We start from the raw sequence: 16,229 nt of genomic DNA, 5'->3' as shown, positions 1-16,229 counted from the left end.
TTCTCAGGAACTTGCTCTTTGCAGCAATTCTTGTTTTAAGCCTGTAAATCTTGGAGTGTTTTGTTACAGGGCAGTAAATAAATGAAACACTGAAGACTTCGTTGTCCATAGATTAAGTTGTAACCACTGGGTGTATTGCTATATATACATCTACTTGAATAAACAAAGAGTGTCACTCAAGTGCTTTAAATTCTTCTTACCATGACTTTAGGGGGTTTCTGTGGCCTGTGTTTGGGGAAGGATTTAGTGGACAGGGTATGAAGAGGCCTCATATAAATTTCAAAAGAAAAATATATGGGGTTGTAATTATACTGGACATAGAATACACAAAAGGAGTCTAATAGTAATAATGAAATACAATTGTCTAAAGACAAAGACACTGGTACCCTGATTTCTATGGAACATACAGAATAGATATACATCAGGCTAAAGTTTTACATTTTTTTTTTAAGTTTTACATTTTACCTAGCAACTCTTAAAGATAGTTGCAGGAATATGGAATGGCAAAACCAAAGAATATTTATTGCTTTATTTCTAATATTGTATAGATTATATTCTTCCCATTCCAGGCTATAGATAATGCTTTTGCAAATAAAAATAATGGGCAAAACCATAATTTGTGTAGACATCTGTTATATTTGTACATATTTTTAAAGATTTATTTATTTTTATTTATTTTAGAGAGAGAGAGAGAGAGCAGGGGGAGGGGCAGAGGGGGGAGAGAATCCTGAAGCAGACTTCCTGCTGAGCATGGAGCCCAACTCAGGGCTCATTCCAGGACCCTGAGATCAAATCTGAGCCAGGATCAAGAGTCAGCCACTCAACCAATTGAGCCACCTAGGCACCCCATATTTTTTACATATTTTTTAAAAGATAGAGAAAGAAGATCCAGACATGTTTGGTCACAACCAAATGAGAGTGAGTTAATAGGGAAGCTGATTTAAAGTCATTTCCATAAAAAACGAGATCCTAAGGGGAAAAAATTTTTGACTCAAGCCAAGCAATAGACTAAATCCTCTATTTTTAAGCAAGCTGATGAAGTGACAATTCTTAGAACTAACCCTAACTATGTACCTTCAGGGATGACCACCCAATTAATTCCATTCATGCTAACATTTCCCAGTGCATTAGAAACTTCTTAATACACATTAGTTCAGCTGAAATGGATTCCATGAGAATGAAAGATAAACGGTATTTATCTCCTATACCCACAAAGAAGCAAAATGTTATTTCAGGGCTTTATAGAAATATAATCACGATGTGCTATTCAAAGTAAACTAGTGTAGTGGAGCTACTCCAGAATCATTCCCACTAGATTAACTCATCAATTTTCAAAACGAAAGATGTGAATTAAAGCCAATGGATATCATGAAGCTAAAATTTCCTACGATGCCTGAAAAGGAGTGGCCCAAAATTTCTTTTAAAAAGTTGACTATTGGGATCCCTGGGTGGCACAGCGGTTTAGCGCCTGCCTTTGGCCTAGGGCACAATCCTGGAGACCCGGGATCGAGTCCCACGTTGGGCTCCCGGTGCATGGAGCCTGCTTCTCCCTCTGCCTGTGTCTCTGCCCCTCTCTCTCTCTGTGTGACTATCATAAAAAAAAAAAAAAGTTGACTATCCTATCACTTTACTACACAAAGAGGACCTTAAATTTTTTAATGTTGCTATCTCTGGAATATATATATATAATCTGAAGAAATAAGAATTAGTACTATTGAGGGGCATCTGGGTGGCTCAGTCAGTTAAGCATCCAACTCTTGATTTTGGCTCAGGTCTCAGGGTTGTGAGATCAAGCCCTGAGTTGGGCTCTGAGCTCAGCGGGGTCTCTGCTTGAGATTCTCTCTCTCTCTCTCTCTCTCTCTGTCTCTCTCTCTCTCTCTCTCTCTCCTTCTGCCCCCCCTTGCTTGCATGCACGTATGCACGCTCTCTCTAAAATAAATTTTTTAAAGAAAATTATTAGTACTATTGCACTGATTTTCATTCCTGGGTAACTTTTCCAGAAACATTAACCAATTTAATGTCCTTGTGAAAGAAGTATTTTGACAGAGAAGAAAACTACACAAAATCACACAGTTCACCTAAGCCCACAAAGTTAGCCAGCATTTTTCCAAGCATAAATAAAATATTAGAAATAGTCAAGGCCCTTAGGATCTAACAGTCCATCAGTATTTTATGATGATATTAAAGAGGACACATTTAGGGATTTTTTCAGTTAGCAACCCACGCCTTGCTATGCACCCAAGTGAAAAACATTTTGAAATTAAAGAATTACCTTGACAGCATCTCTAATATTGAGAAGCCGAAACCCTGAAAATTCTGAAAAATACAAGTGACAAAAATACCTTGAATTTTCTACAAATTGCAAGAAGAGTTTGAAACGATGTAAAGTAGGTCTGAGAAACAACAGGATGATTCACACAGATCTGTGACTACCATACTACATGTAGATGGCTCATCAGGATATTGGAAAGTGTTTGCTGAAGTCGTCAGATTCAAGAACCTACTTTTAGAACCCTAAATCTAAACTTTCTATTGAATAACTGAGGTTAGGAATGAAGCGAAAGGAATGGGCTGAGAGATACTGTGATGGCAGCAGAGGACCATGGACAGGGAACACAGAGCTTTAACACAGTTATCTGGCATTTCCAAAGAAGTTTGAAAGCCTTCTAGCCTTCTGTGTTCTTTTGATTGGGGTCAGGGATGGGGCAGGGGAATAGTTCACCTTCGGCCTACTCCTTAAAGTCAAACACACGTAACTAACTTTGAGAGTGTGTGTTAGAGGAAGGCTAGAAGGGCAAAGGGCAGATGGGAGCCATGGGTAAAAGGGAGAGGCAGTAATCACAGCGTAAGCCAAAGGCTGGTACAGGGCCGAGAATTTCTAGAGTCTAGAACAGAGCAGGGAGTTGGAATGGAGAGTAACAAGAGACCCAGAGAACATAAAAAGAGCCAACCAAAGATCTGGAGACCAGAATATCAAGCCAAGGTTAAAAAGTGGGCCATTAAAAAAAAGTGGGCCACAGAATCCAGGCTTCCAGCTAGGAGGATATGAAAAAGTTAGCAAATCCTTTTCACAACAATCAAGTAGAAAACTGGGCAAGATCATCAACAAACAACCATTTTAGGGCCCTGGGAACTGATCATCAAAGCCAAACAACAGACTGAAAATGTTTAATTTTGGAAAATCACTAGAGCCTGGGATTAAGCAGACCAGGAGTCTGTAGCCTTCTCACCAGGGACCATTCCCCTCCCTTCCGGGCCGGGTCAGTGAAAACTTGGTTTTATCAGGATAGGCAGGGCTGGCTGGAAAATCAGCAGCTTTGCTGCCACAGGGGGTGAGCTCAATTGGGAGTGGAGGTGAAAACCTGCAGCCCTGTCAGCTACAAGTGGCAAACTTAGTGGAAAACAAACAAAGAATACCCATAGCTCTGCTCGCTTGAAGTTACAGCTCCCACTGGGAAGACGGAGAGATGAGCTGGAAATTTAAAGGGGAGATCTTGGAAATGGAGGAGTCGAGGAAGGGTGAGATAAGCTCTCTACACGTGCCTGGCTGACTGGGACCCTAGGCACGTATATGGGGGAGACTCCCAGGCCCATGGAGAAATGTCCTCCCCGCCCGCATACAGATCAGCTGGCAGAGAGCAGAGGCCCTACACACTCGAGGTGTTTGAGCCCAAGGTCTGCCCTAGTCCCTGGCCGAGCACGAGCTATGCAGACACAGGGGCAACCGCGAGCAAGACAGGCTAAAAAATAAAAATAAGATTTTTAAAAATGAGCAGAGACATCCCTGGCCACATCCTACGGGGGAGAGAGATTCTGCTGTCTAAATGGAGTAAAGTTGCTTTTTAAAAAGCCTCAAGAAAATAAATCAGAATCCACAGTTGCTACAGTATATTATCTAAAATGCCATTTTCAACAACAACAAAAAGGAGGAAAGGAAGGAGGGAGAGAGGGAGGAAAAGGAAGGAAGAAACAAGGAAGAAAGAAGGAAGGAAGAAAGAAAATCACAACAGAGAAACAGAAACTAAAAAACAACCAAATGGAAATTCTGAAATTGCAAAGTACAATAACCAAAATGAAAAATTTGTTACATGGGTCAAAAGCAAATTTGAGAATACGGAAGAAACGATCAATGAATGTGAAGACAGAGCAATAGAAATTATCCAATCTGGAGAACAGGGAGAAAAACAGGGGCAAGGTGGGCCCCAGCAGAACCCTGTCAACAGCAGGCAGAGCAAAAAGTAATCCAGACCTTGTATGTAGCATTGCGTCAAGTGTACTGTCAAGGAACCACATTTTTAAAAATGGAATCTAAAGGTGAGCTGAAGAATTTCTCAATTGTAAGCCTCTCATTCATTTGTTTCTTTTTTTTTTTAATTTTTTATTTATTCATGATAGTCACAGAGAGAGAGAGAGAGAGAAAGAGACGCAGAGAGAGAAGCAGGCTCCATACACCGGGAGCCCGACGTGGGATTCGATCCCGGGTCTCCAGGATCGCGCCCTGGGCCAAAGGCAGGCACCAAACCACTGCGCCACCCAGGGATCCCCTCATTCATTTGTTAAATGGGGATGGTGCTATTTATTAATAGCACCTACACCTCACAGAAATGACAAGAGGATAAAATTAGTGGTAACAGGTGAAGCACTTCCAGGCACACTGTGAACATAATCCTTGTTAGCTGCTATCAGTATCATCATCATACACATTTTGCTAGGGAAGGACATCATGGCTGGCCCTGACCCAAAAAGATCCTAGGGAAACTTTCCTACCTATAGGGATAGTTCCTATGGGCAGCTGGGAGGAAGGAGAATAAATCATAACCACTACGAGAGAAAAGTAATAGAGCCATCAGTTCTTTGACATTTATTACTTTGACACAATCTTCTAGTTACTTTTAAATTATACAGTTACTTCTACATTTGTAACCATACTTTATTTTTTAAGCATTTGTTCTTTTTTAAGATCTTTGAAAGTTTCTACCTGAGTGTGAAATTCTAGGGAAATTTGTTTTCCATATATATATATTCATAACTACATCTAGAAATGACTTGAACGTATGCATCCTAATAAGCCTCCTTGCAACGTTTTGGTGCCAAGAGTGGGGCAGCCATTCTTAGAATGAAGAACTGATTCATATGATACCTGAAAGAAGAGTTATCAAAACCTAACATGGGTTTGGCCAAACCCAGGTAACTGGCCAGCCGGCTACTCTGACCAGAGGGGAATCACAAAATTTGACCTAATGAGACTTCACTACCCACCAGCATATCTATTTCTTTTCATTTTTGGGTTTTTGTTGCTGTTGTTGTTTTTACTCACTCTGTTTTTGGAACCGCTTTTCGCAGCCAGAAGAAATCAGACTGTGCTAAATACTTGCGGGTTTGCAGGACATTGCCGAAGTAGTCAGATTCTGAAAACTTGATCTGAATAAAACAAACCACAACCATCATTGTTCTAAGTGCAGATAAAAGAGGGCTATGAAAAAAGCCTTCAGCACACAAATGAGCAACCAAAGGAGAAGCTGCACTCCTCAGGACACCTCTCAGCGGTCACCAGTTAACCCAGTATCCACAGAGCCATGAAATTTGATCTCAGTGATTTTCTTTTAAAATAAAAAGCCCCCAAATCGATATGATTATTTCTGCATCACAGTAAAAAAAAAAAAAACACAAGAGAAGCTGTAGTAATTTATGATGCATTTCATTTGCTTTATAATTGAAAAATCTACTTCAACCTTTGCAGGACTTATTCTCTTAGGTTTGAAATTTCTTGGCTCACATGAGTCCTTGATCTTTTATAAAATGTGTACTTTATTTATTTGTCACATAGGTTCTTCTAATAACATTCAGTTTAGTCAGCTAAAACCTCATTTAGCTTATAGATGATGATTTAGTCAAATGTTAAAATCCAATTTACTGTAATCAGCATTTGTTCATGAAGGGAAAACAATGAAAGTGATTCAGAGACTTATTTCCCCCGCTAAGCACAATGGAGTCACTAGAATTATTTCATTATTAACAGAATTTGTCTATTACCACTCAAAAAATTCTCTGGTCTCTAAAAATTAATGAAATTACAGAGGCAAATCATAGATTACAGCTTGCATAGAAAAACAGAAAGTTGATGCGTCACAACAATTTGTGTATTAAAATAGGGAAACAGACATAAATGATTCTTGAGTTCTTTTCCTTTTTTGGAAGGAGAACGGCACACTTTGAATCCTATAGGCATCAATCTACCAAACTAGCAGTACTTAACCTAAATATTGTAAATAATATCTGTGCAACAGTAAAAGCAATGGTATGTAGTGATGTCTAATTCTTTGATCTGAAAATGTATTACTGTGGCAAATAAAATAAGAAAAATACATGTTTGAATAAGCAAATAACCCAGAGTAATCAAATTCTTACTAGCCATAATTTCTTGGTAAGTTTAAACCATACTCTTTTAAAAGCAAAAATTAAAATATAACAAATGCATGTATGTGAAATCCACAGGCATTACTTTATACATCTGAATATACACACACAATTTGGTGGTTATAGATTTGACAGTCACCTATTTGTCGGCCAACCCCCGGCTCACATTTATCTCTTCCCTAACATCCAGTGGATACTCAGTATGTCTGCACAGTAACTTTTGTTAATGATTCATCTTGCTCTTTCCAAGGGATCAGGCCAAAATATAAAGGAAGGAGCAAAATAACTAAAAGCACAGGGAGAAAGGCAGGCAGGAAAGTATCAATTCCTGGCATTTTGGTGTTGACCAACCAGTTATAAAGATATGACTTTAAGTTGTCCCTCCTTCAAGCTTCTTAGTGGGACGTGGCTGATAAATAAATTGTGGTACAGTCCCATGATGGAAAACAACACAGCAGGTTAAAAGAATGGTATGTAGGCATGAACGTGAAATAATCTCAAAAGCAATGCTGAGTGAATAAGGCAAGTGGTACGTATGAGCAAATTTAAAGTTTTAAACCATGTGAAATGATACTGCATGTTGTTTATGGATATGTACCTATAGAGCAAAAGCATAAAGAAATGCATGGAAATAACAAAAACTGAATTCCAGATAGTGTTTATTCGTAGGGAAGGAGGCAGGCAGGAAGAAAGGACATTAGGTCAAGGCAGATTATCAGATGAGTTTCCAGTGTATCTACTTTATCCATTTCAGATGGATATGTGCATTATAAAGCTAACACAGCCACATTTAGTATTTGTGAAAGCTAGAGATGTTCGAAAAAGGACTTTGCATACTTTCCCAATGTTTGAGGTACTTCAAAATAAAATCTTACAATTAATTGTATTTAAAAATAGAAGTTTATACTCAACCTCAGAGGAAAGAGAGTAAGCTCCTTGTTTTCACAAGCAACCTTAACCAGCATCCTAATGCATCCCTGGGTCACGCAGTTAAAAGATGTGTCCGCTTTTCAACCCTTAGCCTTTTTTTAGCTCTTGGTCCCAAGACAGCTCTGCCAGGACCTTCAGAATATGATTGTAACTGATGAAAAATTCAGATAGGCTCTTGGGTTCACACCACTTTCTGGGAAATTCTCTCAAAGGAATTCCCTTCAAAAATACTAACTTTTCTTTTTGGTAACATCAGTGGGGTCGGTTGTTACTTTTAGAAGAGTTGACTAATGGTGATACTTTCCTGTTCCTTTTGGGAAAAAACCCGAAACCTTGGTATTCAGGTTATTCTACAGACATTAAATGGAACACCATCCAAAAATTTCCTAAAAAAGGAGAGTCCCAAGTAAAAAAATAATAATAATAACAAATAAAAACAGTAAAATAAATAAGGTTCTATCATTGCCATAAAAATAATCATGGGGAGCAAAACTCAGAGGCAAGTAATTACAATTTGCCAACAGCTTATCTAAATTTAGGATAATTTTTAAATTGCTTTAATAATTAAACAGAATATTTGCTATTTCTTGGCCTAGTTTAACTGATCTATTCCATTCATTTAATGGAAATAAATAAAGGGGTAGAGGTAGAGGGGGACAAAATTTTACTTTTTCCTGTGACACAGGTTCAGTGTTTGGGGGAAAGGAAGGGCCAGCTTGTTACCCCCAAATGACAGATGGGGGAGAGAGCTGAAGATATTATGGAACTTGCCAAAGCCATATCGTTCAAATCAAGAGGCTCCTAATTTCAATGTTCTCCTTGGTCCTAATAAGAAAACTGGTGATTGAACAGAAACAGTACAGGGAATGAGGAGGCGAAGGTAAGAATTAAGAGTGGAAGAGGCAGTGATTAAATAGGTGATGAAATAAGTGATTAAACAGTTTACTTAAAATCATGCAGCTGTTAAAATAATGCTAATTAGGCTAGGGAAGACAAGGCCAAAACAAAGGGTTAATGGTAAAGCTCAGCATACAAAATTACCCAGAAGCATCAATCTCAGCAATACAAAAACAGAAAGACAAAATAACATGTTGCAACAAAAAGCATGTATTATTATGTTCCGGTACCAATATTATGGGTGCTTTCTCATTCCTTTTCTCCAGTTCCCAAATCTTCCACCAGGTGATAATACTTTGATAGGTATACATATTTCAACAGGCCCTTGAGTGAAAGGGGAAACAAATATGAAACCTAGCTACCCCTGGGAAAGTTCCGCTTGTAGAGAGAGAGAGCAACAAGGACAAATGCACACGAATATTTGAAAAGCACTTGCAATCTTCAAAACAAAAATGTTTAAACTCTGCAAGGGACAAAGATTTGCTCAGATGCCTCTTGTGCTATCCATTACTGGTGAAAACATAGGTCGGTCAGGTTGACAGCGACTTTCAATCCATGATGTCTCCTGAGTTTTCTATTGGGCGGTCTTTGGGAAACCAATTGGGGCTCTTGCATCATTTCCTAAGAGTGGCTCTCCAGATCCTAAAATTCAGGACAATCTGAATTTCTCTTCCTGGAAATCCTATCCGGGGTACCAAGCATCAAGTGTCACAGACAAAAGGGATAAAGCTGTTACCACCCCTTGAAGGTGAGGAACGGGTAGTGAGGGCAGAACAAGGAAATGAGTTCAGCTTCTCGGTAGGATGGGTACATGTTGATAAGACACTACAGGAGCCAACAGGACGAATAGATTCTAGAACACTTTTTAAGTTAAATCCATCTCAAGATACTCAGAGATATATCCAAATATCTTCAAGACAGATTTTATGTTAGGCACCCACAGAATTTTCTAAAAACTTAATGAAATTCAGATTTTATACTTATGTTTTCTCTTATTTATAGCAAAGTAATATGCAAGATTGCTGCATTTAGACAGCTTTGTCCATAAGTATTATGTGTGTATACATATATACACACCTACACAGAGACAATGTTCAAAATGCTTAACAACTTACATACAGGGTACACTGTGGATGAGGCAGTTCCCACAAGCAGCCACCTCAGGGTGACTCTGAGGAGTGCCAGCTAGCGTGCCACCAAGGAACCAGGTGCCCTGCAGCTACCACGTGGGGAGAGGGGAGGACTCCGTCTGCTCTTGTGAAGGGGACACTCAAGATGGAGGCTAGTGTGTGGGGGTTACGGAAGATTGGCTCAAGGCTGGTAGGTACCAGGGCACTCCCCTACAGCACCCACTCTTGGCTCTTCTGAGCCATGGCGGCCAGAGATAACTTGATAGAACTTAGGGCAATGTTCTATTTTGTTTCTTTACCTATTGAACAGAATTGCTTCAATATTTTAGCAACCTGTTTTTCTGGAGCATGTGAGCTAAATATCATCTCACTCTTGCACAGTGGCAGTAGCACTCTCTGTCACTCACACACACACACACACACACACACTCCACTGGCTAGAGCAGACCAAGACCCACCTCAGATAATATGCAGGTTCACATGTCTGTGTATCTCTACATGCATATCGATATGTATGTATGTGTTTATCACTCACCAGAAACATTGATCTTCTGTGAAAAAGTACCCAGATCCAATTCTCCTAAGTAAATAGAGGCCAGCTGGGACTCTGACTTCACTCTTACTCCAATTCTCCATTGGCTTTCACAAGAATGAGTGAAATACCTAGGGGGGCTGGTTATTTACCCACTGTCTCTCGGCTACATGCCCACCCTTTTACTCTGTTCTAGAATGATGGGGCTGGGAATCTGAAAACTTGATTTCCCAGGCCCGAGTGCCAGTCGGCTTCCTGCCAACAGGAGGCGCTGGGAGGCACTGGGGGAAACCAGCAGGTGGCAGGAAGGAAAAAGATGCTGTGTTTATTCACTTTCATTCTCTCTCCTCTTTCTTCCGACAACGATTCTGGAAGAATCTTCAGCTCCTCTTCCTATTAAATCTCCCCTCTCTGAAATACCTAGTGCCCTTCTGGCCTTCCCGATTAATACAGCAACCTTTCTACAACGGGCATCAACTCGATCTTGAGTCTATTTTCATCAAGGACCAGTGAAGGAACACTTTGAAAGGCTAATCTGAAAATGGACCGGTGCCTATATGTTTAAGCTAACCAGTAGGCTCTCCCGCATGCTACCAGGGCTTGACATAAAGGGCATTTCCTCTCTCCCTGCCCTTTTCAAAGACTGAAGTAAGATTGTTGTTCAGAAATACTTGGCCAGGTATCTCGGTTTACCTTGTCAATCTGGGGTGGGGGTCAGGTTTCTTCTCTAATTCTTCACATTTGCCTCCAAGTTCTTTTCCATTTGCCTTTGTCTCCACATGAGCCCAACTTCAGTCTTCAGCCTTTCTCCTTGACCTTCATCTGATCCGTCACCTAATCTCTATCCTCTCTCCTTTTGCCTTTCTGCCTGATGAAGCATATCTTCACTTGCGTCAAATAAAGTAAGCTGTTTGTCATTTCTAACAGCCTCTCGTGCTCAGAGCTTGTATTACCAGAAATTTCTCACAGACCCTATAGTAGTCCTTATCTACATGTTTCTCAAAACTGAAAACACAGCCTTATTGTATGCCAGGAACACTTTGATCCTACTGCTGTTCACCTTGGCGACACTATCACTGTCTATCACATCAAGCATCCTTTACCTACATTCAGGTTGGGTTTTATTCATGTTTTTCTATCTATTTCTGAATACAAATGTATTTTTATTTCAGTATTGGGATGTTTTTTCACCGTCTGTTTTTTGAAAACTGTTACAAACTCTTGGGTGCAACTGTGTCTGCTCTGGCAGTGAGTCAAACGAAAGCCATTTCTTGACAAAAGTGCTTAAAAATTCTGGTGTGTAATGGCTTCAGTTCAGACCTTGGAGAAACAAGGAAACCTACCTAATACTGCAGGCTGCCTGGCATCTGGCTTCTTCTCACAAAAGATACTGCATTCAGCGAGTATGTACATTTTGGGCACTCACTTTCGACAAGAGCAGACTGCCAACAAAACCTGATCAACTCAATGTTGTGAGTGAGCCCTGAATGCTATCTTATTTGATTAAAGCTTGAGACTGTTCCATCCGTACAGCCTTTTAAATCAATTTAGGGCACCTGGATCCTGCATGAGGCAATTCATAATGACTTTTCCACACCAAAATAATCTATAGTACATACAAATTGAAGATGTCATAACTGACACTTATATTGCGCTTACTGCGTGCCAGGGTCGGTTTTAAACATGCTAAACATGTTAACTTATCTGATCTTCACAGCAGCCTTATAAGGGAGGGATTATCCTTCTCAGCTTCATTCTAACATGAGGCATCTGAGGCACAGAGAAGCTATATAACCTACACTAGGTCACACAGCCAGAAAATGGCAGCCTAAGGATTTAACTCCAGGTGCCTTGATCCCAGGGTCCGTGTTCAGAACCACAACACCAAAATGCCTCTCGCACCTTCTCATCTGCATCCTTGACTTGGAATAGTTGCCAGGCTCATCCGGGCTCCCCTTCCAAGGCATTCTGTGCTGGTGATGCTCTTCTCAGCAGCAGCGGTGCTCATAGTGATCTACAAAGTTAACACCACTCACAGGGAACCTACTTATGTGCCTGAACATTATGCTAGGTGCTTTTACATTTACATACTGTCATTTAATCCTCCCTGACAATACCGAGATTTGCTTATTATTATTTCTAGCACCCAGTGTTTGGGAAGGTCATGGAAGACTTGACTACAACTCAACCTGTGAGCTGGACCTGAGCAATTAGAGGCCCCCCACCTCCTCTCCTGGGAATGCAGGTTCTGCTTGCCTTTCTCGATCCCAGGGGCTGCCCCAAGGACACAGCCCTGAGACAGAGATGTGGTGTTGAGCACACCTGCATGGTATACATGACAGAATTTAGTTATGGCCTCTATACAAACTTTTAAAATCTGGTAGGCAGGTGCAGGGAGGGATCCACTCATCTTGTTGACCTTGTATGTAAGTTCCCTTGGCTTATGAAACCCACCACCTACCACCCCAGAGTGGTCTGCTCCTTTCTCCAGTCTCTCCCTGCCCTCTAAGTACAGGGAATGGTTCCAGATTACTCCCAGGGAGCTCCTGAGGAGCTTCTAAACCAACACCCAACAACCCAAGGGAAGCAAACTAATCGTGCACAAGATCAGACAACTAGTAAGTGGAAGAGGGAGAAGCACTCTAAGGCCTGTGCTCTTAACTGCTTGACAATATGGCTTCCCTCTTCTCCCCTTCCGACCAGCTCTGGGAAAGCAGCCCCCACCAACTCTTCAAACTCACTGCTCTTCCTCCTAGGTAGGTACCTGACAAGGACCTTGCAGAACCCCTTCTCTGATTACAGGGAGAACTTTCTGGGCTCAGATTTCAGTCCTGGCTCTGGCACTCTGCAGGACACTGAGGAAATCACTTAACATCCTGAGTCTCTACATGCTTTTCTGAAAAATGGGGATAACCACCATTTACTTCAGAGGATTGCTGTGGAGTTTAAAATATAATGTACTTAATGTGTCAAGTGTGTCGATATATTTTTGGGTTTTTTTTCAATATTTTTAATAATCATAATAATACTGAGATTTTTCAGCATCGAAACAACGTACAAGATGGGTTAAAGCAAAATTATTTTTCCTACAGAGCAACTGGAGCAATACTTTGGAAGGCTGTATCTTGGAGCCTACTGGAGAAACTCTGTAATTAAAGCTTTCTCTCTCTTTTGAATAACATTATAAAATTCTAATGTTCGTCTACAAAGCTAGGACTGCTTTTAGATGTGTGACTTGTCAAACCACAATTTCAGGAAAGACCTACACCTCAGAACTTTCCTTATTAAACTCTAAGAAACCACTTTTTAAAAAAAAAATGTGGTGAATGGTAAAAACAGGAGGTTCTGTGAGGAAGAAAAGTTTTTTTATTAGAACTGTTTGTAGGAAAGGAAGTAACAGTGGTTGTGATTAGAAAGGCCTATAATGAATGTATCTACTGAAAAATACATGCCCCCAAATATTAGAATACAAAAGAATTATTGCTATTCCTCCATCAGAAACTTACTGCAAATATACAGTCCAACTCACAATAAATTATAGACTCATATGTATGTGCACTTAATCTGCCAAAACACTCATAAAGTTAAATGAAGTTAACTCCCAGCAGGGAGATTTATTACTAGTCATTTAATATGAATGAAGCACATAAAGAATGTGTAACAACAAACATCATGCGTTTTACATTAGAACATGCCCACTAATTGTAAAGTACTCAATTTGCTTAATTCTTTCCTTTATGATTAAATCAGACCAAATGCAGGTCCATTTGCTTTATGGCACCCACTCAGCTATGCCTTCTTTCCGACACTTCCTTTATTTTGAATCTTCTCTAAATCTTGTGATACGCCTGGCATACTGAGGCTCCTATCTAGCCAAGGGATGAATCAAAAGTTGCTGCTTTCTGGCACTACCTGGTTTAAGTGCTTGCACTTGGGCTAGCCGAAAGACACAAGGCCAGTAAAAGTTGCCAAAAACCAAAAATACAGTATATTTAGCACTTACTGCCTTGAGGTCTTCATTAACATAAGTATCATTCATTATGAACTCAGGATAGCCAACTTTTGCCAAAACAGCTCTTGCCTATAAAAAGGAAAGAGAAAAACGACGTCAGTACTTGTATCATTAATAATCACACAACATAGGACACAACGCTCATCTGAAAACTCTCTTTACAGAGTGCCTCGTATATGCAACCCACTGTGGAAAAAAAACCACAAAATAATTTTTTTAATTTAGTCCCTGCCCTCAATATATTTACAATACAGTGAGTGTAGCAAACAATATACAGTAAAAATAAACAAAAGAAAATGTTTCCAAAGAAAGATGATATGGTTATCAAATTCCACTGCAGAGACTAATTCCTCATGAGGAAAATATTTAACATAAGTGACCAAACTGAGTCTTAGAGGATGGCTGGGATTTCCACACGCAGAGGTGAGAGGAAGGACGTTGCAGGAGCACAAGTGCAAAACCAGGGAGCAGCAAATGAAGGTCATGGCCCAGGGAGGGTAGTAGCTTGCTGTAGCTGCGCTAGAAAGCATGAGGAAGGGAGAGCAGAGAACAACGTAGGAAAACTGGTTTGGGCCAGTTCCTAGGGAATTCCTGAATGCCACGCGCGGAGAGTCTGTATTTTATTTTACAGAGAGGAGGGAATGAAATGTCTTTAGCACTAGTGAAATGAGATGAGTCACCCTTCAGCAAGATTATCATACAACCTTGAGAATGATGGCCAGAGTGCCAGAAAGATTGGAAGTAGGGGGTCCAGACAAACTTAGATGTGCCATAACCATCCTTTTGACAGACTGATGACTCCCTGTGTTCTGTAGCACAAAGGGAATGGAAGGGTACACGGGAGCTTAGCTTGCATAGCAGGGCCTGGCCAACTGAGCCAAATCTACTGTCCCCTCTCTTCCCCACCCCACCTCCGTTTCTCTAACATTCGTACTGGAACACAGCCAAGACCACTCAGTTGCTTTTGCACTACAATGGCAGAGTTAAGGAGTGGGAACCGAAACCCTGTGGCCCCAAAACTTCCAACATTTACTATCCGGCCCTTTACAGAAAACGTGTGCTAACTCTTGCTCTAGAGCAACTTCACGGTTCCATATGAAAAAGAGTCTCTTTCCTCTCCCCAGATTCTGGGTTTTGAGTGGCTTACTCAAAGAATAAGTGCACGGTAGGGAGGATCTGCCTACCACCCCCCACCTCACAAGCCAGGATCCCCTTTATTGCTTCTGTACAGCCTTCCCCAGCATCTAATGTTCTTTTTCTTTTCTAATGGTCAGCGCTTGAGACTCTTAGAAGGCCTGCTCTAGGGCTACTGGAGCCCCTTGCTGGCACGAAATAGTTCCTGGGTGTTTGCCTTTGATCCCATCCCCACCCCTACCCATACCAGCAGCCTTCAGCCAATGACCCACTGCAGCAGAGTCGGAAAACTCCCCTCCTTGGCCTCAATTAAGGACAAACTATGAGGTCTACTTTGCACTCCAGAATTCCCCTGACTGCTCTTGTCTATGGCTTCCCCAGAACTCTCACCCTCGCCTGTCTCTTACCCTTCCCTGGCTGGACTCCCCTGTTTCCTGCCTGGGCTCTCTTGGGAACACTTGCTGAACAAATCCTAAGTAACCTGCACACACATCCTCACCTCCAGTTTGGCCTTCAGGAAGCCCCAACAGAAGACACCCAGGCAACCCCAAACACATCAGTTTTATTCCAGCACAGCAAAACCAGGGACCTGCTCTTGGTAACAAGTTTTTTCCTTTAGACCCTTTCAATTTTCCTCACCCAATAAATAAATAGAACAAGCTAGTGCATTTTCCTTATCTTCGTTGAGATAATGCAAATATTAAGTATCAGCATAAACCTGAAACTCAAGACTCAGAGAGGATTTTACAAGTGCCGTAGGACACAGTCATAATGGGTTTTGCTGTTCCAGACTCAAATATAGCACAGATCAAATTCTGCCTTCAAAACCCTGCAAGTTACAGTGAAAGCCTGATGTGACCTAGATAACAGATAACTAGCACTTAGGACTCTCCCCCAACACCTGAATACCTCCTAAGTCTCTAAGTTACCTTGTCTCAAGACTGATGTATCATTTCCCTTATTGTACTTAATTCCTCGTCATATTTTATGAGCTAACCCAAGTCACCCGCATAACACAGAGCAAATAAAGAGCTCCAGATAGTTACCCCCCAAACGAAGAAATATATAAGCTGAGTCATCCCCAGTCGTTTTCTGAGCACCGGCCTTTCTGGAGCATGCTGATGAATTATGCATTGTTTTTCAAACCTCACGCTCTGGGACCCCCACTGCACAATGG

The 16,229-nt window shown here is 41.0% G+C and overlaps 1 protein-coding gene across 3 annotated transcripts in view; it reads right to left on the bottom strand.

Moving 5' to 3' along the window:
- PHEX (phosphate regulating endopeptidase X-linked) overlaps positions 1–16,229 on the bottom strand; it is a 209,195-nt gene that overhangs the window by 54,813 nt on the left and 138,153 nt on the right. For all 3 annotated transcript variants that reach the window (XM_072744476.1, XM_025997451.2, XM_072744477.1), the window contains 2 exons: positions 13,910–13,987; positions 5,318–5,421 (listed from right to left, as the gene is read on the bottom strand). In XM_072744476.1, coding sequence (XP_072600577.1) covers positions 5,318–5,421; positions 13,910–13,987 — 182 coding nt within the window. The remainder of the gene's footprint in view (positions 1–5,317; positions 5,422–13,909; positions 13,988–16,229) is intronic.

The sequence above is a fragment of the Vulpes vulpes genome, chromosome X (genome assembly GCF_048418805.1).
Source record: "Vulpes vulpes isolate BD-2025 chromosome X, VulVul3, whole genome shotgun sequence".
In the NCBI taxonomy this organism is placed as follows: domain Eukaryota; kingdom Metazoa; phylum Chordata; class Mammalia; order Carnivora; family Canidae; genus Vulpes; species Vulpes vulpes.
Note: the sequence above shows the minus strand (reverse complement) of the source record. Positions and strands in the feature narration are given on the sequence as shown.